This window comes from Citrus clementina, unplaced genomic scaffold, assembly GCF_000493195.1.
Source record: "Citrus clementina cultivar Clemenules unplaced genomic scaffold, Citrus_clementina_v1.0 scaffold_7, whole genome shotgun sequence".
Taxonomy (NCBI): Eukaryota; Viridiplantae; Streptophyta; class Magnoliopsida; order Sapindales; family Rutaceae; genus Citrus; species Citrus x clementina.
Window position 1 is genome coordinate 14,150,838 of NW_006262075.1, and position 23,061 is coordinate 14,173,898.

Genomic DNA, 23,061 nt, shown 5'->3' on the forward strand with positions numbered 1-23,061 from the left:
CTGCAAGGAGTGCCATTCTTGAAGAATTCCTACCATTGTGGGGCCTTCTGCTTCACCCACCACATGCAAGGGGACATACAATTCGTTTAGCCAGTTTCTGAATTTTCCACGGGTCCACATTTATTTTGGCTTATATAATTGGCCTGTATATAGTCAGCTAAGTCAATATCAAGGGGCAAGAGCATCTTCTAATGGTGGGCACCAATTTCTCTCGTGACATATTTTTTGTTTTCCTTCATAAAATTATGTGATAACTATATTTTCTTTTCCGGATTTTCATGTTTGATTTTTCAACTATGTTGACTCGAGTCTTCTCTTCCAAAATGGATATCATATAAAAATCTTTCAACCACAAAGTCTTCAAAGTTAACAGAGATTAGCTTTCCTCCACCTGAATTCATGGCAAAGATTCAAACCAAGAAAGTCCCCAAATCTTCATCCCCACTCATTTTTCTCCTCCATCTCTTGTCAGTTGGACTTAATTGTGCAGCATATAGTCTTCCAGAAAAGTATTTCATCAACTGTGGTTCAGACACCGAAGTGACTTCTGGCAATCGGATATTCAGAGGGGACCGGAATTCAGATTCCATCTCCTTTTCAGAGCCGAGCTATCCTGTTAAAAACAGCAGCCAGTTACCAGATACATTAGCTCTCTATCAGACGGCAAGAGTTTTTGATCAATCATCTCACTACGAGTTCGATATCAGCAGTAACGGCACTCATCTAGTACGCCTTCATTTCTTTGCTTTCTCCTCTGCAAAAAATCTCTACAACGCTGTTTTCAACGTTTCCACTTCCCATCCGTTTTTGCTGTTGCATAATTTTAATGTCCAAAACAGTAGCCAGTCTCCGGTAATAAAGGACTTCTTTCTTAGCATCACTCAAGGAAAATTCTGTGTCTACTTTAGGCCCCAAGAATCATCTTTCGCGTTTGTTAGTGCCATTGAAGTCTTCGTTGTGGACCCTTTACCTCTAAGTTCCATTCCTGATAATGGTCCACATGTTAGTCCTATAGGAACTAAGACTAATTCTTACCCGGGAATTCACCCAAAGGCTCTACAGACAATTTATAGGATCAATGTTGGTGGCCCTATGATTTCGCAAGAGAATGACACTCTAGGGAGGAACTGGATTCCTGATGATCGTTATCTCTACAATCCAGATACAGCAAAAATTGTTGGGCCTATAGCTAATCTTAACTATCTGGGAATAGCTAGTGAATACACTGCTCCGGATTCTGTTTACCAGACTGCAAAGCACATGAATAAAAACAACAGTAGGCTTTCTAATAACTTCAACATAACATGGTGTTTTATGGTGAGTAAGAATGCTAGGCACTTTGTTCGGGTTCATTTCTGTGACATTGTTAGCCCATCTCCGAATGTTTTCAAATTTTTTCTCTATATCGATGCCACCTATTCGAAAGAAATCGACCCGTACCACCCGTACACCGATATTTCCCAGATTGCAACACCTTTTTATTTTGATTTCGTGGTTGATTCGAATGATCGTGGAATTATGAACATCAGTGTAGGCCCTAAAGCAGAAGCAGGGAGTGAGCGTGATGCATATTTGAATGGGCTTGAGATAATGGAGATTATGGAGAAATCGGGTACAGTTCCTGTGGAGAATGGACATAAGAAAAAGCATGTCATGGTAGTAGTTGGCTCAGTGCTTGGAGGTTTGCTTCTGATTTGCATATTGGCAGTTGTACTGTTTTTTGTTTTGACATACAGAAAGCAAAAGCCTGGTGAATTTCCTTTGGCTTTGGATTGGTCTCCATTACATGTACGTGGAGGAGGGAGTTCTCATGGTAAGGTCCCTGAGGGAACTGGCGGCTCCCCAATGCCTAATGTAAACCTTGGATTAAAAATTCCTTTTGTAGAAATTCAGTTTGCGACGCACAATTTTGATAGAAAGTTAGTGATCGGCAAGGGAGGATTTGGGAATGTCTACAAAGGAACTCTCAGGAACGGCATGAAAGTTGCTGTAAAACGAAGCGAACCAGGCTCCGGCCAAGGCCTTCCAGAATTCCAAACTGAAATAACAGTCTTATCAAAAATTCGCCACCGCCATCTTGTTTCCTTAATTGGATATTGTGATGAACGGTCTCAGATGATACTAGTGTATGATTTCATGGAAAAAGGGACTTTGAGGGATCACCTATACAAGTCAAAGTCACCCTGTTTGTCCTGGATACAGAGGCTTGAAATATGCATTGGTGCAGCAAGAGGTCTTCACTATCTACACGAAGGTTCAGCTGACAGAATCATTCACCGTGATGTGAAGCCCACAAACATTTTGCTGGACAAAAATCATGTTGCCAAAGTTGCTGATTTTGGCCTTTCAAGATTGGGAACGCGTGATGAAAACCACGTCAGCACAGCTGTTAAAGGAACTTTTGGTTATCTTGATCCTGAGTACTTTCGGTCACAACAATTAACAGAAAAATCTGATGTTTACTCATTTGGTGTTGTTCTTTTCGAGGTTCTATGTGCAAGACCAGCCATCAATGCCTCACTCCCAAGAGAGCAAGTGAACCTGGCTGATTGGGCAATGCTTTGCAAGAACAAAGGGCTTCTTGGGGAGATCGTAGATCCTTTGATAAAGGTTCAGATCAGTCCAAACTCATTGAGGAAATTTGCTGAGATAGCTGAGAAATGTTTGCGGGAAGATGGTGATGACAGACCAACAATGGGCGAAGTGTTGTGGGACTTGGAGTATGCATTACAGCTTCAACAAACTGCAAGGACGAGAGAACCACATGAAGACAGTATAAACGATGCTTCATCTGCATTACCATTCCCTAATGTCAGGCGTTTTCCTTCATATAGCGCGTCGATGAACGAAGTTGATATGCCCATTTTGAGAGACCAGGACAATTCAATCTCATCAGAAAGTAAAGTCTTCTCTCAGCTGGGAATTGAAGATGCCAGGTAAAGTTACCGAATTTAGGTTTCTTTAGCCTCTGCAATTTGTATTAGGTAAATATAATCTGGACAAGCTTGCTCTGCTTTCTCTGTTTATTAATTCTAATCTATTCTCTATGGTTTAAGGCAACTTATATTATGCACTCTGTTACGAAACTTGCTTAGTTTGTAAGAAATTTTGTATAATTGGAATATATTTCAAGACAACAACTATGATTTTATTTTTAACTATTATAGATGATTAAAAAACTATTAGGAATTTATTTAGGCCTTTGTTTAATTTTGAGATATTAAGCAAATAAAACTATAATTGTAAAATTATAATTTTGACCAAGAAAATAAAGGTATTATAAAGTTTTTCATCATATAATTATAATGTAAAATTAACTTAACTTTCACATTATTTTAAAAAGTTTTTTGACAAATATATTAGTACTCAAGGGTGGACCCTTGACTTTTTATGATGCGACGCTAATTTATAAATTTCATTGAGTAATATTTGTGTGAATGTCAATCCGGTAAAGGAGTAAAAACAACATATATGTTGAGTAACGCAACAATAAATTTTTAGTAAAATACATATATTTAATAAAGAATGACAACATTGCAACAAATTAGCTTATTATAATATAAATTATTAAAACATTACATTAAAAATATTATTTCTGAAACTCTTTTTTATTTTAGTGATAGAAAATATGATATATGTTGTCAATTGTTAATATATAATTTTGTAACTTTTTAATACCAGCAACACTATTATAATATATTGACATACCTTTATTTTCCCCAATTATACTAAACTATAATATTTTTTATAATAGGTTAAAACAATACTAACATTACTAACATTTTTATTTGTAATGATTCTAATTTATTTAATAAATATATAATTTTTTCGGTGTATTAAACTATTTGGTATTCGAAGACCACATTGGGCCCCGACTAATTTAGATTCAAGTCGGGTATGACCACTAGGGCGCGAAATCTCTCACAATAAGTATTTAACGTAGATGGTTCTCAAGTCTTGAACCGAGGACCTTGGTTAAGGTAGAACAGTCATGTGCCAACTGATCTACACGCTTGTTTGTGCGCTTAATTGAGGGAGTTTGAGTCCATGGGGACTCGAACCCCTACCCTCACAATCATGCTTAACTGTGAGTGTAGAGGTTCACCGCTGGGTTAAAGGCCCATTGACAATAAATATATAATTTAATCATTTTAGAAAATAAGTTTCTAACTCTAATTAGGAAGGGCGCAAAATAAAAGGCGTGCTATAAATTAATGAAATTGTACTTAAAAACTTTTGTGGTGTTCTTGGCCTCCTCAAAGTATATCTTAGTTGATTGTATCACATTTGATGTATGGTAACATATCCCTTTTTTTTGTCTTTTCCTGATCCACTGTTAAGATCTATCCCAAAATTAGTTCAGCGGCTGAGATGTTTCTGTTAGTTATTAACTTTATAGTCCCTAATGTTTGCTACGAAATTAAAAAGTGAAAAAGTTCAAAATTTTAACACATAAGTCCACAATATTTTAAATTTTTTAAACTTAAGTGTATTGACCTAGTTAATTTCACCAATAAAATGACTTATTCTTGTATTTGAAATAATATATTCAACTTAACACTGTTTTTTATTAAATAATTAATTTAATATATCGTAATACCATGTATTAATTGCGAACTATATTTTATGATAAATGTGAATATGAATTTAATCTCTTGTTCTTAATTTGTAGCTAATATTTTTCTTTTCATGATACTTATTCAATATATAGTCAATAATTTCAATACGTAGTAAAAATATATTAATTTACCAATTAATAATGTGTTTTTCTATTGCTTAATAAGACAGTACCAAAAGTTGAGCCCCAAAAAAAAAAAAAAAAAGCTCTTCTTTTATTCTTACATCTAGAAGCTTGATGAACAAGTTTGGAAGTTTTTAATAAGGATTTGGAGCCAAAACAATTTTATGCTCCACACTTTTTAGAATTTTTTTTTTCACATCTCATACTCGATAACTTTGAGTCAATGATAAAATGCAATTGTTAATTGCTAGAGATATGAAATTGAAACTAACGGGCATGTAAACAATTTAATTAGTTTTTTTATATGTTATTTAATTAATTTATTTAGTAAAAAAAATAGTTTTTATCAAGGTTATATATGACATTTAGGTAGATGTACAGAGTAAATTTTCTTTTTACAATGTTGATGATTGGTGTGTGAATTAGTAATTAGAAAAATAGCCCCACCTTTTGATTTAAATTTAAAAAATTAAAATAAGTAGGACTAATGAGCCGGAATTTAAGACTATTTTTTTAATTTTATAATAAAATAGGGATTGCAGTGTAATTAATTAAAAAAAAATACAATAAATGGAGTATGTTACCACTGTAGACCTACATATATTTCTATTTATATCCAATAGTTACTAATCAAATCTTTCTAAGTAGCCAGTGTAAATATCAAATCAACATACAGTTCTTAACCTTGTTTTGGATTGAGGTGATATTTATGACTTTATAATTCAGTAGTTGCTGTGAGATAGAGTAATTAACGAGCTAGAGATTATGTGGTAAATGATTCATTGGTCCTTCTTCATATGCTAATTTTCTGACGCGCATATGAATCTTGACTTGACTCTTCATAGAACCAACGATAAAATGATTAAAGACGCTACCATGTCTACGGGGACCCGCAAGCAGGGATTGAGTTGGACGCGAGGACCAATTGCATTCAATCAATTATTAGATATTTATCATACTGATGCATGAAAATATATATATATATATATATATATATATATATATATATATATATAATATATTTATTAGAAGACAAAAAAATTTATTATAAAATAAAAATATTTTACTATAAAATAAATCCACGGTACCCACCCCATAATGAATGCCTGAAAGTGATTGGATAAAAAAATTTTAAATAATTTTTTAACAATTAAAAACTCTTTATTGATTTATATTAATTAGGGTTGTTCAAAATCCAATCTGATTCACTCAATCCGTCTGATTCGTAAAAATAAAATTTTTATTTGTGGATTAGTGGATTTGATTGCATTGAAAATTAAAAAATCTGCAATTGGTGAATTGGATATGGATTTACTTTTGTAAAATCCATAAAAAAAAAGAAATATTTATTTAATTAAAAAACTTATAAATATGGCATTAGTGCTTACTAATAATTAAATAAATTAAAATATAGTTATATTAACACCGTATTATATCTTATCCGATAATAATATGAAATAAAAATAATTAAATGAACAAATATAACTTCTCAAACAATTAATTCTCGTAATTTTAGTTAATTTTCATGTATCGAAATAAATGAGATTTTTTCTTTTCAATGTGTTATATTTTGAAACTTTGAATGTATTTTTTAGTTTTATTTAAAAATTTAATTTATTTAATCTTATTCCATTTTGAATTTGGATGGACATAATTAAAAATTAATTTTATATTTAATTAATTTATGGATTGAACATAATTAAAACTTTTTTATTCTCAAACCATTTTATAAAATGGTAGATTGGATATGGATTGAGTCAAATTCATATTCGATCCGTAAACATATGAATTAGATTTAGATTGAATTTTACCAATTTATGGATATGATATGATTGAGAATTTATAATCCGTAAAATATGGATCGAATATGAATTAATATCCAATCCGTAAAATATGATCCGCAAACACCCTTAGGAATAATCATTTGATCGATCTCAACAGATCGCTTTGCAATCTTCAATATTTTTGTTGCCTCATGTTGTGTGTGATATTATTTGATATTTTCCGTATTGCAAAAATGAAATTCAAGAAAATATATTTGGGGGGCCTGTAAATTGGCCTTTTTCCACTTCTAAAGCACTGCGGAGAAGAGTTTGAAAAAAAATGGGGTTTGTCGGTTGGCTGTCTCCCAGCCAGGCCCACAAAATACTTTTTTCTGCATTCTTTTTAGCAACCCTCTTGGTACAGCAACCGTTTATTTGTAAATTTTGAAAATTTTTCTACCATTTTTTTCCCTCTTTGTCAAATTTTTGCGTACGTATCTCTCTAGTATAATATCCGATTTTTTTTCCCTTCTTTTCCAAATCTTATTTAATAAGAACTGGAGTTAATTTTATTTGCAAATTGTTTGTTTTGACAAACACGGTTCCATGTGTATATGATTTTTAGTTTGTACATGTTATTTCCTTTTTTTAGATGAGATTTTTGAACATTATCATAAAGCATTAGTTATAGAAATTTAAAATTTTTTTATGGTAATAACTAAATGCTATTCTTTTTAATACTTGCCCATTTACTTTTTCTTAAACTAACTCCAGTTTTTATGAAACAAGATCAAGGGAAAAAAAAAGAGGAAAAAATAGCTGATCCTCGTCTATTCTTTTTTTTTTTTTTAAAAAAAAGATTTATCGCTGATCCTTCTAAATCTTGCCTGCATTAATTAGTTTGAACTTTTGTATCTTCGATTCTTTGTCCAACAACATGTTACGAATCTTCGCTGTACTTTCAAAATCCATGTGCATAATCAGCACATGATGTTTACGACTCTTCCCTGCTGACCTGAAGTCGTCCTTGGCATTTTTCTAAACGTGTTCATTTGATCCTTGATCTCAATGGATCATTTGCAATCCTCATTATGTTTGTTGCCTTGGTGTCTGCTGTCTTCTTGATATTAGCATTCACTTTTGGTTTATCTAGAGGAGTAGGTTCAGCTTCTTTTATCATCTTGTTATTATTGTCGATCACCTGGCCGCAGTGGGCATCTTAGGCTTGATTTTCTACCGCGTGAGGACCAAGCCCAGAAGCAGAGGTAAAATTTTCTCAAGTAATTGCACGACTGTGAGAGTTGAATAAATGTACATATCTTAACTACAATCTAGGAAACTAATTTAAATAGGATAAGGATTCTTAATGTGCATATTTTTCTTTTACAGAATGTAGTTATGTATCAACTTAATTTTCAAATCTCACCATTCATGGAGCGTCACGTACTTAAAATTAGAATATGTTGAAATTGAAATGAATCGTAATCGTAATAAGTTGAATTAGAGTGGAGAATGAAAATCAGAATAATTTGATTATTTGAAATACAACAACAACAATAAGAATCAATAATATACCCATTAATATATTTACTTTATCTTATAATTGGAGTAGATCGTTAACAAGATATAAAAATGCCGTTAGTTAAAATTATCTATTTTCCAATAACAAAATAAATAAATAAACTTTTTAAAAGAAGTATATGTTGTGCGTGGAATGCGGATCAAGCGCACCAGATAATTACAGAAAAATAAAGGACACAAGAATTACGTGGTTCGGTAATATGCCTACGCCCACGGGAGCAAGATAAAAATAATTGTATATTAACAATTATTTGAGTACAAATTTGAGTAAAGAAATCTCACTTTCCCATAACCTAAATACACCAGTACTCTCACACACACTCTCCAATTGCTCACACTCTCAGAACTCTCAAAAGCTTAGAAACTTATAAGCTTAACAAATTTTTAGGATGTTTATAATGGAAGAAGTGTCATCTATTTATAAGCAAAACAATGGCACTATTGCACCATCCGCTTTGCAATTTGCCAATTCTCCTATCTGTCAATTTGATAAATTTTGCTAACCTTTTTCATTTTTTTTCATTTGGTGCAGGATTGTCAAAAGTCACATATTCTACAGCTTGCAATTTTGAATTTGGAAGCCACTTTATTGACTTCTCTATAAATCTCCACCTCAGCAAAGATTTGGCTAAATCTGAGCTGACTACCAACCAATCATCATCCCCAAAGTGGCTGCATCTCTGTGATTACCTACGTACCCATAATCTTGGATCAAGCCAACCGTAATTCAAAATTCTCCAAACTTAACACATTCGTAGAATTTGACATAGTTTCAAGCAATGTTGAAACTTAACTAAAAAAATTACCTTTGTTAACATATCTGATGGATTATCTTTGTTATGGATCTTCTTTAACAACACATCGCCACCCTCGATAATCTCCCTCACGTAATGATATTTCACATCTATGTGTTTCGTCCAAGCGTGATATGTTTGATTCTTCGCAAGGAATATCGCACTTTGATTATCACAGAAGACCACAATATTCTCTTGGATTACTCCCAAATCACCTAACAAACCTTTCAACCAGATAGCTTCTCTTACAGCTTCAGTTGCTGCCATATACACTGCTTCCGTAGTGGACAAAGCAATTGTCGATTGTAGAATCGACCTCCAGCAATTCTTCAAATAAGACTTTTGAGTAAATTATACGCTCCCATTCTTCTTATCTCTAGGAATCTCCATCCCAAGTATTCTCTGTGCACCACTCAAGTCTTTCATCTCGAACTCAAAAGCCAGTTGCTTCTTTAATCTTTCAATCTCATCTCTATTCTTTGAAGCTATAAACATATCGTCGACGTAGAGTAACAAATAGATGAAAGTTCTATCTAGTAGTCTTCTAAAGTAAACACAATGATCGTGTTCACTTCTGGTGAATTTCTGCCATTGTATAAATTGATCGAATCGTTTGTACCACTGCATTGGCAATTGCTTCAGTCCGTACAAAGATTTAATCAACCTACACACATGATTCTCCTTTCCAGCAACTTTGAAACCACAAGGCTGAGTCATATAGATTTCTTCCTCCAAATCTCTATGTAAGAACGTCGTCTTAACATCTAATTGACCAACTCTAACTCATATTCTGCAACTAAGGCAAGTATAATACGAATGGAAGTATGTTTTATAACTGGAGAAAAAACTTCATTATAGTCAATACCTTCCTTCTGAGTAAAATCTTTTGCAACAAGCCTTGCCTTGTATCGAAGAGTTGATTGATTTGGAGATCCTTGCTTCTTGGTGTAGACCCATTTATTGCTAATAGCCCTTTTCCCCTTTGGTAACTCTACAAGTTCCCAAGTCTGGTTTTGATGGAGAGATTTCATCTCTTCTTCCATGGCTAACTTCCATTGATCACTTTCACTGCTGCATAATGCTTCACCGAAATTGTTGGGGATGTCATCATCAATAATTGGAAGTGCATAGGCTACCACCATATCTTTGTAAGCCATCTGGGTTTCTTTATCTCTCTCCTTGGCCTCCCTGTTGCTATAAAATGATCATTATCTACATCATCAATTGTTTCTTCATGTTGTGGGACATTAGAAAAAACAACTTCTTCTTCAACTCTAGGTGTCACCTCCATAGTTGAACCCTTCTCTGATGTAGAACTAACTGGTACATACGGAGTTGCATCAAACTTCACTCGCTGCAATACCTCTTTGATCTTGTTCTCCACTTGCTGAGAACTTGAAGCTTTTATCATTGAAGCTTCATCAAATGTGACATCTCTGCTACACACAAATTTTTTATCTTTGAGATCCCAAAGCTTGAAGCCCTTTACTACACCTTTGAATCCAACAAAGATAGCTTTTCTAACACGAGAATCCAATTTACCATCTTTGACATGATAATAAGTTGGACACCCGAATGTACGAAGGGAATCATAGTCCTGTGCATTCTTTCCAGACCACATTTCCATAAGAGTTTTACCTCCAATTGCAGCAGAAGGCAACTAATTTATCAAGTGACTTGCGTAGCTCACAGCTTCAGCCCAAAACTTTTTATCTAAACTAGCATTAGATAACATACATTGTACTTTCTCCAATAAAGTACCATTCATACGCTCAGCCACACCGTTCTGTTGCAGAGTATGTCTCATTGTGAAATGTCTTTTAATACTCTCGTTCTGGCATACTTGCAAGAATGGATTAGAAGTATATTCACCCCCATTATTAGATCTTAATACTTTGATCTTTCTACCAATTTGAGTCTCCACCAATTTCTTCAATTTTACAAAATCTCTAGAACCTCATCCTTTACTCGCATGGTGTACACCCACACACGTATAGAGAAATCATCAACAAATATAATAAAATAATAGCTTCCAGCAATTGCTGCAGTCTTGGTTGGTCTCTATACATTACTGTGAACATATTCAAAGATCTCACGAGTATCGTGATTAGCCATACCAAACTTGACCCTTGTTTTCTTGCCTACTACACAATACTCACAGAAATTTAATTTACAGGTTTTGGTACATTTTAAGAGTCTGTGCCTCATCAGAGTTTGCAAAAACTTTTCTCCAGCATGTCCTAGTCGTACGTGCCATAGCTTAGTGGTGGCATTGTGCGCCTCAACAACATTTGCTTCATTAGTTGTACCTCCCTTCAAATAGTACAGATTGTGACGCCGAACCCCTTGCAGAATCACCATAGCCCCATGTGTAAACTTCATTGTGTCATCTTCAATGGTAACCTTGTAGCCTTTAGCTTCCAAAGCACCCACAGAAATTAGATTTTTCTTTAAAGTTGGAATAAATCTAACTTCTTTGAGTTCTCTGACTATTCCATCAAACATTTTGAGCCGAATTGTTCATATCCCCAATGTACGACAAGGTTAATCATTCCCCATCACAACTGCACGGATTCCAGATTACGAAAATCTATAAATCATTCCTTAATAGGACACAAATGATAGGTTGCTCCAACATCAAGTATCTACTCACTCGAACTAGCCACGTATGCTACAGGAGTAATACTTAGCGAATAATCAAAGGCCTCATCTTTACGTGCCATGTTTGCTGCTACTGGTTTCTTCTCATTTCTCTTTTGAGCCTTTGGACAATCTTTCCTCCAATGGCCTTTTTCATGACAAAAGGCACACTAATCTCGAGTTATATTTCTGCTTCTCGATTTGGATCGAGAATTCTTTCCACCACGCTTCATCTTTTTCTCCATCGCCCAATCTCTACTCACCAAAGCTTCAGACGATGCTCGTTCAGAATTTTTATCATTATTCCGAATCTCCAAGTTAGTCAATGCTGTGCAAACATCTTTGAAGACGATCATACTCTTCCCATATATCAAGGTAGTCACAAAATGACTATATTCCTCTGGTAGTGAGTGTAACAGAATCATAGCTTTGACTTCATCCTTAATATCTTCATCAAGATTCTTCAAATCAGCAAGTAATTTTTCAAATCTTGAGACATGATCATGCATTGACACCCAAGCTTCATTCGAAAGCCATATACTTGGCACATTGCATGAAGATAATTTTCAGGACTTTTCAGCAAGTACTTCTCCTTCAATGTACGCCACAAAGTCATCGCTCACTCCTCATCTTTCACCAAGTATTTCACCTCCTTGGTAAAAAAAGATTTGATCTGACCACAGACTTTCTCGTTCATACGATCCCAAATATCTTCATCATACAAGTGTCTTTTATTTTTCAGAACAACATCGAGATCGATTTGAATAAGGACATCCATAACTTCGCGCCTCCACATATCGAAGTTGATTTTCCCATCAAACTTTTCAACATCGATTTTCTGGCCTCCTATAATAGGTGCTGAATAACGATTTGACAAATCTCGCCTCCCACCTGAAGTGTCTCCTGAAATAGTCTTGGTAGATCTCTCCCAAATTCTAGAAGTTTCACATTCTACTATTTTCTCAATGAACTATTTCCACTTGAAAAACAGCCTTTATGATGTTAATTTCGCATGAATAAATGCACCAGGAAAGTTCCCAGGAGACTAGATCGGAACTCGATCCCAATTAAAAACCAGAATCCTTAGATTCTTATCGCCTTGTTGACAGAACTTTCCTAGACATGCAAAAATACACACTACTTACAATAGATTGTCTCCCAAGTACAAATGGCCGTCTCCACCGTATTCATGAATAGTACAGTATACGTGAATAGCACTGTATACGTGAATAATATCATATCCCCCAAGTACGAACCGTTGGCTCTGATACCACTTGTTGTGCACGGAATGTGGAATCAAGCGCATCAGATAATTATAGAAAAATAAAGGACACAAGAATTACGTGGTTCGACAATATGTCTACGTTCATGGGAGCAAAAGAAAAATAATTATATATTAACAATTATTTGAGTACAAATTTGAGTAAATAAATCTCACTTTCCTAGAACCCAAATACACCAGTACTCTCACACACACTCTCCAATTGCTCACATTCTCATAACTCTCAAAAGCTTAGAAAATTATAAGCTTAACAAATTTTTGGGATGCTTATAATGAAAGAAGTGCCATCTATTTATAGGCAAAACAATGGCACTATTGCACCATCCGCTTTGCAATTTGTCAATTCTCCTATCTGTCAATTTGACAAATTTTGCTAACCTTTTTCATTTTTCTTCATTTGGTGCAGGATTGTCAAAAATCACATATTCTACAGCTTGCAATTTTGAAATTGGAAGCCACTTTATTGACTCTCTACAATATATGCATGTTTATTATAATAGTAATAAGGGAAATTATCTTTTTGCTACTAAAGTTTTACTGACATATCATGTCAGTACAAAAGTTTGCCGAAAAGCGCATTTTACTGCCAAAGTTTTGTGCCGTTATCAATTCACTACCATTCCGCTAAGAAAAAGTTAATGTTTAACGGGAATTGAGTTAAAAATTGATTTTACCCCCAAGAGTTTGGTAGTAAAATGATAATTCCCCAAAAAAATCAGTAGTAAAATGATAATTCCCCTAAAAATTTGGTAGTAAAATGATAATTTCCCTAAAAACTTGGTAGTAAAATGATAATTTATCTATCAAATTAATAGACAATTTTACTCTTACAGCTGGAAATGTCTTTGATGTCCTTATGACATCAGTAATTTTTTAATGTTGTTAACGGAATGGTAGTGAATTGATAACGGCGCAAAACTTTGGTAATAAAATGCACTTTTCGACAAACATTGGTACTGACATGATATGTCAGTAAAACTTTGGTAGTAAAATGATAATATCCCTAGTAATAATAATAATAATTCTGATTTTAGTTCCTAGTAAAATTCAAAAGTTTTAAGAGGTTACATATTATAATTATGCTCTGCCTACGCATCATCATTTTAGAATCTTGCTTTTTCACATCATCATCATTCAAAAGTCTAAAATCTTGCTTTTTCACATCCCTTATCTCGACTGGTTCCGTAAGCACCATGAGAGCTCTATCAAACTGGCATAGCCCCCCAGCCATTATACTTCTCTTATCTGCCTCTAAGCCGAATTTGAACATGAACACACTGTCTCTGAGGCTCTCTATCTTCACTTCCCTTGATGTTTTCCATACTCTTTGCATAGCCATCTTCAATCCTTCGCTATTCACTCCCCTTGTATCTAGGACTTCAATCACTTTGGTTGACATGGAATAATGAAATTAAAAGTCATGTGTACTTCTGGTGCATATAATTTCTTTTGCTAGATAACGAGAGAATGACGAGAAAATCATTTGTGTGAGGCATAATGCTATAAATATATAGCTAGTTGGGTGCTCGAGTTTTTCTAGACTTTTTTTATTCTTTTTTACGAAATTCTTACAATTTACACAATGTATAAAATCTACTAAAATTGTCAAAATATAAGCTCATTAATATGTATGGAGAAATTAACTCTCAAAATACACTCTCACTAATATGTATGGAGAAATTTATCAGTTTGAAAGAAATGAGTCTCATAAGACTTGAACACATTTCCTTAACATATGACGGGGATGCGAGTGCCATTACGCCAGAGGCGCAAATAGTTAACTTTGGAGACTTGGAAAAGTCAAAACTAAATTTCCACAATTGATGGCAATTAAAATTTGTAGAAGTTCTTATCGATATTATTACAAAGTTAATCTTACAAATTGTATACTAGACGATTGATCTTTAAAATTTATAATTAATCCAATTTTTTTGAATAACATCATTAAAGGATACTCTTTAAAATATATCTATCTAATTAGTTTTTTTCATCCTTACCTAAATAAAACCTACCAATTAGTGTTACTATTTATCTTTATAACTTGTGGTAATATAATATAATTTTTTTTTTCTTTAAATTAGCATTATCTATCTTCATAATTTTTTATGAGTTTTTTTATATGAAACATCATAAATTGCAATAAAATTTATTAAGATATTCTAATTTAAAATATTAAAGGTTTTATGTTCACTTGAACATGATTCATGTTATCATAAAATACTATCTTATTTATGTTTTTGAGATTTTATTATTTATTTAACATTTAAAATTTATAAGGGTAAAAATATAAAAGTACTAATTTTAAAATTTTTTAAGTTATAAAAAACAACTCAATAGTTATTTTCAAAGATTCAAACAAAAAGGAAATATGCTATTCAAATTCAGGCATTTAACTTTGTTTAAATTTCAGCTTAATTCATATTTATTTAGATTTCAGACAAAAAACAATCGCCGCCTAAGTGTTATAAATTTTTCAATAATACTTCTTCACCAAAAGTTAACTAGTTTATTAATTTGGGACTTTGTCTGTCTTTTCTTATTTTTATTTGATTTTTTTTGAAATTGAGTCTTAATTTTCTACTGCTACAACTAAAGTTTAGCAAATATTGACTATAAATTGCCTGTATATATCCAAGTAGGTGCCAATTTGAAGATAAAGATCGACTCAAAACCAATAACGAATAACAGTTACAGGCCCTTTCACCATCAACTGTGAACTCTTTCGTGAGTCATGAGAGGTGTAGACTTGGAAACTAAAAGTCTTCTATACGTGGAGAAGTCTTGTATCTAACTTGCTATATATTGTTAAAAAGGAGTCTATGACTATTTCATCAGCTATTATTTAGTTATTCTTTTCCCAAAAAATTATCGAAGCAAATAGGTCGATTACTGAATCAACGTTTACGCGTCGGCACGCAAGACTAGGAATGCCAATCTAGGCTTATTCAATTCAATTTAATGCAAATTAAATGGGTTTGACTTTAAAAATATTAATTCGTTCAATAAATAGATGAATTTAGTATGATTCGCTCGAATCTAAATTTGAAGACATTGATTTATTGATTCATTCAAGGTTCGTTTAATAAATGGGACATAAATGAATTAAATACAATCTATTCATTTAAAATTTATTTAATTAAATTACTTACTTATTTTTAAATATGTATCTAAATTTTTAAAACTTGAAAGCTAATATAGTAATAATAAATTATAATAAGACAAAATATTTAGTAATTCGATTCGTTATGGATTCATTATAGGATAAACAAATAGTAAATAAATCTAGATTTGATTCAATTCATTTATTAATTCTACTAAATAAATTAAACGAATCGAATCGAATATTTGTTTAATAAACAAATCAAATTCAAATTCTAAGATTCTAATTTGTTTAATAAACAAATCGAATCTCAATCAGTAGAATTTTAACCTAATTTGTTTACGATTCAATTTAAATTCGATTCATTTATTTATTTTGTTGCTCTACAAGACTTAAGGGTAATCTCGGCCTCATTTATTTTATATGTCCGAAGAAAAATCTTAAAGTCCTTGTCACTTTCTAATTAATTATTTGTAAAAAGATGGCCAAATTTCCTGGAAATTATGTACACCCCAACGTAAAAGTTGGGAGGTGCAAGTAGAAATTGACTAGAAAGCAGCTGAGGAGGACTTCAGGTCTACAGAAAAACAACCGACCACCAATTTTGTGGCATGAAAATAGTGAATGAGATTGTAGATAAAATTTAAATGAATGAGATTGTGTGGGATGGTAAAATGATAAAGTTCATTTCATTTTTTTATTATTAATCGTTATCTTTTTATTTGGGTGTCAATTAATTAAGTCGGTTAATTTTTTTAATCTTAAAAGTAAGAGGTTTGACATTCCAAGAATATGTGAGGAAAATTGAATTGCTTTTGGGCTTAAAAGAATAATAGAGTTTAAATTTTGGATAAGAATTCTGAGCTATTTTTTGTTGAGCACTAAATTAGTAGTTATTGATAAGTAAAATATAAAATTAAAAATAAAAATAAATCTTGACCAATGATTCCATACTAAAGCCTAATCCATAAATTTTCAGAAGTTCAAACTAATTACTTAGAAGGATTACCGGGAAAAAAATTGAAAGCTTTGGTTAAATGTCAATAATTGACAATAAAACATTGGTGGAGATACATGCAAAAAAATGCTTTCATACGGTTTGATCTTCTAGATTCTACTTTCTACTCTTATAAACTTGTAAGTGATCATGAACTGCATGAGTCTATTATCTATAGCGTAGAGTTGGTCATAGACAACCTTGCACTTAATAATTTGAAACAAGATGTCTACTTACAACTAAAATCTAGCATGGACTCTCAAAGATTAATTATCTATGAAATATTGACCAGCTTGAGGCCAATTTAGAGAAAAATAGAGTCTTCGTATACGTGAAGAGGTCTTATATTTAAAGTTTGTCGGTAATTCCATAAATCTAACTACTGACATATTTATTAAATTACTTTTTATGACCACCTTTGATCATAGGAGTGTAGTTCTCCTTTTCCCAAAAAAATTATCAACAAAATCGGTCGATTAATGATTTCAACGTTTATGTATCGGCACCAAGACTTAATTGGATAAGATTAATCTCAGCCTCAATCGTCGATGAGGATGAACTCAAACTCAAATGGTTGACTTGTCATTTTGACTGTTCGAGTTTGTCGGACATGTCATCAGCGAAGCATTAAGGCCAAACCGATATGTTTAGAATGTCATCTGAATTTATAAATAACTCACATGTATAACAGGTGATAATAACCTATTTGTGACTGCTCAAAACGACGCAGGTTGTTTGTCGCTTTTAATCTCATTAGTAGTGGCTTGTGATTGGCACGTGATGAGGCTATTATGTTGGTTGGTTTTAGTGGGAAATGGTCGTTGGCAATTAACACACCAAAAACGGACTTTAAGTAGCAGCTTCTAGTGTGTTCCTTGAGATCAAATAGAGAAGCTAGTCTGGGAAGAGAGAGCAAAGAATGTGTAGCTTGTAATCTTCATATACATCTTGTTATCTCTGTAACCTTTGAACTTGATTTAGCAAAATTTGAGAGTGATCTTTTTCAAGTGGACGTAGGCACTGTAATTAGGCGTTGAATCACTAAAATCTCTGCTCTCTTTGATCTTCTTTATTCTTGTTTTCTAATCAAATCTTGTTTGGTATTTATATTTTATGTCATTCAATCAATCTTGGAGTAGAGATAGGTCTTAGATTGATTAAATACATAACAAATTGGTATTAGAGCCCTATTTTTTGTTTCAAGATTCAAGAAATGGATATCAAGATAGATCTATAGAAATATAAAGGTTAAAATGAATTCAACATGTGGAAGATCAAATGGAGGCCCTTCTGATCACTCAAGGCCTTGGGGATGCCATTGAACTAGCCGCCAAAGCAGAAGGAAAGGAAGCTTCATCCTTGAAGACTCCTAAACAGGCAGCTGAGATTGATAAAAAGGCAAGATCCTTCTTAGCCTTAGTGACTCAATGATAAGAGAAGTTGCCTAAGAAAAGACTATTGTTAGATTGCGGCCTAAATTGCTGGATTGCGGCCTAAATTGGAACACCTTTATATGACAAATACTCTACCCGACAGACTTTACTCAAGAAGAAAAGGTTTTCATTAAAGATGATTGAAGGGTCATCTCTTGATTTAACAAGGCCTGTGATGATTTGGATACAATAGATGAAGATCTAAGTAATAAGGACAAAGCACTCTTGTTGATCAGTTCTTTACTGAAGTTATATAAGCATTTTATGGATGCTTGTTGTATAGAAGGCAAACTCTTTCCTTAGAAGAGTTTAAGTCTGCCCTTGGAGTGAAGAAATTAAAAGATAAACAAGATAATAAAAAGGTGAATAAAGAGAACAAAAGAAAGAAATCAAGAAGTTTAAAGTCAAAATAAAGACACTTAAGATGTTTATAATGTCACAAAGAGGGACATTTTAAGAGAGATTTCCCTGAGAGGAAGTTCAAGACTAAAGAATCTAAAGATAAGACTGTAGATGTAGCCATAGGCACATAAGAAGTCGATTTTGAGACTACTAGAGTACTTATAGCCTCAAAGAAGAAACTTGAAGGTTAGTGGGTTCTTGATCAAGTTGCACCTTTCATATATGTCCAAATAAGAACTACTTTACTACATACCAATCATGTGATGGGGATATGGTGTTAATGAGTAATAACTTAATGTGTAAAGCAGTGGATACTGAAATTGTACGCTTGAAAATGTCTGATGGTATTGTTAGAGACTTAATATTGATGAGGAATGTTCTTTAGTTAAAAGGGGCTTAATCTCTATTGGGACGTTAGACTAAATAGGGTGCATTGTTAAGGCTGAACAAAGGGCATTAAAGGTTATTAAAGGCTTAATAGTGATAATGAAGGTTAGAAAAATGAATAGCTTGTATGTGCTAAATGGACAAACAACTATTTATAATGGCAAAGACAAGTCTAAATCATGGCATTTAAAGTTAGGGTATATGAGTGATAGAGGCTTAAAAGAGCTTAAAAAAACAGGGAGTATTTGAAAATGATAAGCTACATTCTTTGAGATTCTGTGAAGACTGTGTTCTAGGCAAGGCTTTCAGGTTGAAGTTTGAAATTGCTGTTCATACAAGCAAAGATAAGCTTGGTTATGTAAACTTTGATTTATAAGGGTTTACACAAGTAACATTTCTAGGTAGTTGTAGATATCTTTTGTCTTTTATTGATGATCCTGTAGAATGGTTTGGGTTTATGCGCTCAAAAGCAAAGATAAGGTGCTTTAATGGTTCAAAATTTAGAAAACTCTAGTTAAGTATCAGAAAGCCTTGAAAGTCAAGGTTTTAAGAACAAATAATAATTTGGAGTATTGTAACAAATTGTTTGAAGATTTTGGTGAAAAGAATGACATTTTGAGACAAAATAGTAACATATGCCCCTCGGCAGAATGATCTTACTAAGAAGATGAATAGAAACTTAATGAAAAAGGTAATATGTATGTTGCTGTACTGAAAGTTGCCAAAGTTCCTTTGGGCAGAAGTGTTGAACACTGATTATTATTTAGTGAATAAGAGCCCTCAACAGCTTTAGGATGCAAAATGCTAATGGACTTGTGGATAAGGAAAGGTTTCTGAATATTTTAAACTTAGGATTTTTGGGTGTTTGGCATATGTACGTGTTAAACAAGGTAGATTGAAACCTAGAGCTCTAAAATGCAGATTTCTAAGGTACCTTGATGGAGTTAAGGGTTATAGATTATGGTATGCTGATTTCAAACCATTAAAATGTGTTATAAGCAGAGATGTGATGTTTAATGAAGTAGAAATACTATAGTAATGTAGAAGTTTTTTAAATGATGAGTAGAAACCAGAAATTGAACTAGAAAAAATTCAGTTTGAGGTGGAGCCCTATGAACTTAAGAAGACTAAATCAGGTGCTGAAGGTAAAGCATAAAGTTTTGAAGATAAATTAGATATTCATGAAGAATCTGAAACAACTGAAAGTGAAAGAGACACTTATCATGTGGCAAAAAACGGGAAAAGGAGTGCCATTAAGCCACCTAGAGGGTATGCTGCAACAGATTTGATTGGTTATACACTAACAGTTACTCATAAGTTAAACGATGATGAACAAAGAACTTATGAAGAAGCAATCACTAGAAAAAACAAGCTAAAATGGCGGAAAGCAATGAATAAAGAGATTGAATCTCTAATGAAGAAGAAACTTGGAGATTGATTGAAAAACTAGGAAAAAAAAAGAAAAGAAAACAGTAAGCTGCAAATGGATCTTCAAGATAAAAGAAGAGATACCTAATACTGAGCCAAGGAGATTTAAAGCTAGATTGGTGGCAAAGGCTTTACACAAAGAGTAGAAATTAACTTCAATGAAGTTTTCTCTCCAGTGGTGAGCATGCTTCTATCAGAATCATTCTTATACTAGTTAAATTTTAGGATATATATCTTGAGTAGATGGATGTTAAAACAGCTTTTCTATATAGTGAATTACAAAAAGAAATTGTAATGCAATAGCCTTAAAGATATGTAGTGCTTGGTAAATAAGATCAAATTTGTTTGTTTTAGAAGTCTTTGTATGGTTTGAGACAATCACCTGGGCAATAGTACCTAAAGTTTGATAGTTTTATGACTAAACATGCCTATAATAGATGCAACTATGATTATTATGCATAGTTCAAGAAGATAAGTGAAGGGAAGATGATATATCTCTTGTTGTATGCGGGTGATATGCTGATACCATGTCATGACAGAAAAGAGATTGATTAGTTCAAGGGTCTTTTGAGCATTGAGTTTGAAATGAAGGATCATATAGCTGAAAGAGGAATTAAGGGATGGAAATGGTTAGAAATAGAGAGAAAGATGTTATGTTTCTAACTAAGCAAAACTAGATCAAGAAGGTTTTACACAAGTTTGGAATGCATGATTCTAAACCTGTTCAAACACTTTTGGTTAGTCATTTTAGATTGTCAACTACTCAGTATCCAAAAATTGATACACAACAATAGTAAATGGCCAACATTATTTAGTCAAGTGCTGTTGGGAGCATTATGTATGCCATGGTACTTATCAAACCAAATATCTAACATATTGTGAGTGTGGTAAGTAAATTTATGGCTAATCCTGGTTACAAACATTGGAAAGCAGTTCAGTGGATATTGAGGCATCTAAAAGGTACTATGAAATGTGGTATGGTATATAATGGATCAAATGATAGGATTCCGATTTTACTAGGGATCTTGATAAAAAAAAAAGATCTCAAACAAGTTATTTGTTCACTTTGGGAGGCTGTTCTGTAAACTGAAAAGCAGCATTGCAGAGTGTGGTTGCCTTCCCTACAACTGAGGCTCAATACACAGCTGCAGCAGAAGCTTTCAAGGAGGCTATTTCGTTGAAGGGAATGGTCACTGTATTATGAGCTAAATAAGGGATAGTTGCAGTGTATTATGACAGTCAAAATGCAATATACCTTAGTAAAAATCAGACTCATCATGAAACGACAAAGTATATTGATGTGAAGCTACACTTTGTAAGATTAGAAGTATCAAGAGATGGTGTGAAGCTGAAAATACACATAGAAGAGAATCAACAGATATGCTGACCAAAGTGGTGCCATCTACTAAGTTCAACCTTTACTCGAACTTAGCAAAGATTTGGAAGTTTTAAGTTATTATAAATGATGAGGAAGATAGCTGCCAGGAGTAACTAGAGTTGTGAGTTCAAGATGGAGATTGATGAGGATGAAGTCAAACTCAAATGGTTAACTCGTCATCTTGAGGGTTCAAGTTTACTCGACATGTCATCAGCAAAGCATTAAGGCCAAACTGACATGTTCAGAATGTCATCTGAATTCCTTAGTAACTCACATGCATAACACGGGTTGTTTGTCGTTTTCGATCTCATTAGTAAAGGCTTGTGATTGGCACGTAGGGAGGCTGTCATCTTAGTTGGTTTTCGCGAGAAATGGTTGCTGGAAATTAACATACTAGAAGCAGAATTTAAATAGCAACTTTTGGTGTATTCCTTGATATTAGATAGAGAAGCTAGATTGGGAAGAGAGAGCAAAGAATGGTGGATTGTAAGCTTCATATACATCTTGTTACCTCTGTAACCTTCAAACTTGATTTAGTAAAATCTGAGTGTAATCTTCATCAAGTGGATGTAGGCACTGCAATTAGGTGTCAAACTACTATAAATCTCTGTTTTCTTTGATCTTGTTTGTTCTTGTTTTCTGATCAAATCTTGTTTGGTGTTTATATCTTGTGTCATTCAATCAATCTTGGAGTAGAGATAGGTCTTGGGTGGTTTGAGTTCTTACTAAAAGGGAGTCAATACAGAACAATTATTTTATCTGTTCTCAAGAAAAGTCTCACTGTCTAAGTAAGTAATTTCCATTATGACAAACTCTCTCAACTAAGGCTAGTCATCAATTGAGCTCAATGGAGAGATGTAGGCATCATTGTCGTTAATTTAACATTACCCTCTTTCACTGCTTTACTATTAACATTGGTTGCGAGGCCTAGTGTAATCATCTTGATGCTGCTAACCGCAACTAAGTTTGGGCTGACACCTTGAGTTTGATTATTATTTGTTATGTGAAGAGAAATTCGAGAAGCAAATGTAATATGCATATTATGATTGTTTGATCAAGCTGTTTGAATATTTTAATTAATAAATTAATTTCTTCACCATTCAGGTAAAGATTTGATGCGATTTGATTTGATTAT

The 23,061-nt window shown here is 33.2% G+C and overlaps 1 protein-coding gene across 1 annotated transcript; it reads left to right on the forward strand.

Annotated features, from left to right (window-relative positions):
• The first annotated feature begins 311 nt into the window (after positions 1-311).
• Positions 312-3,066, forward strand: LOC18035773 (probable receptor-like protein kinase At2g23200). The gene has a single exon (XM_024180110.1). It carries the CDS (start codon positions 400-402, stop codon positions 2,938-2,940), a length of 2,541 nt encoding a protein of 846 aa, XP_024035878.1. The 5' UTR covers positions 312-399; the 3' UTR covers positions 2,941-3,066.
• Positions 3,067-23,061: the final 19,995 nt, after the last annotated feature.

What these genes read in the sequence shown, in the direction of transcription:
- LOC18035773 (XM_024180110.1), top strand. Translation starts at nt 400, where the DNA reads ATGGCAAAGATTCAAACCAAGAAAGTCCCCAAATCTTCATCCCCACTC.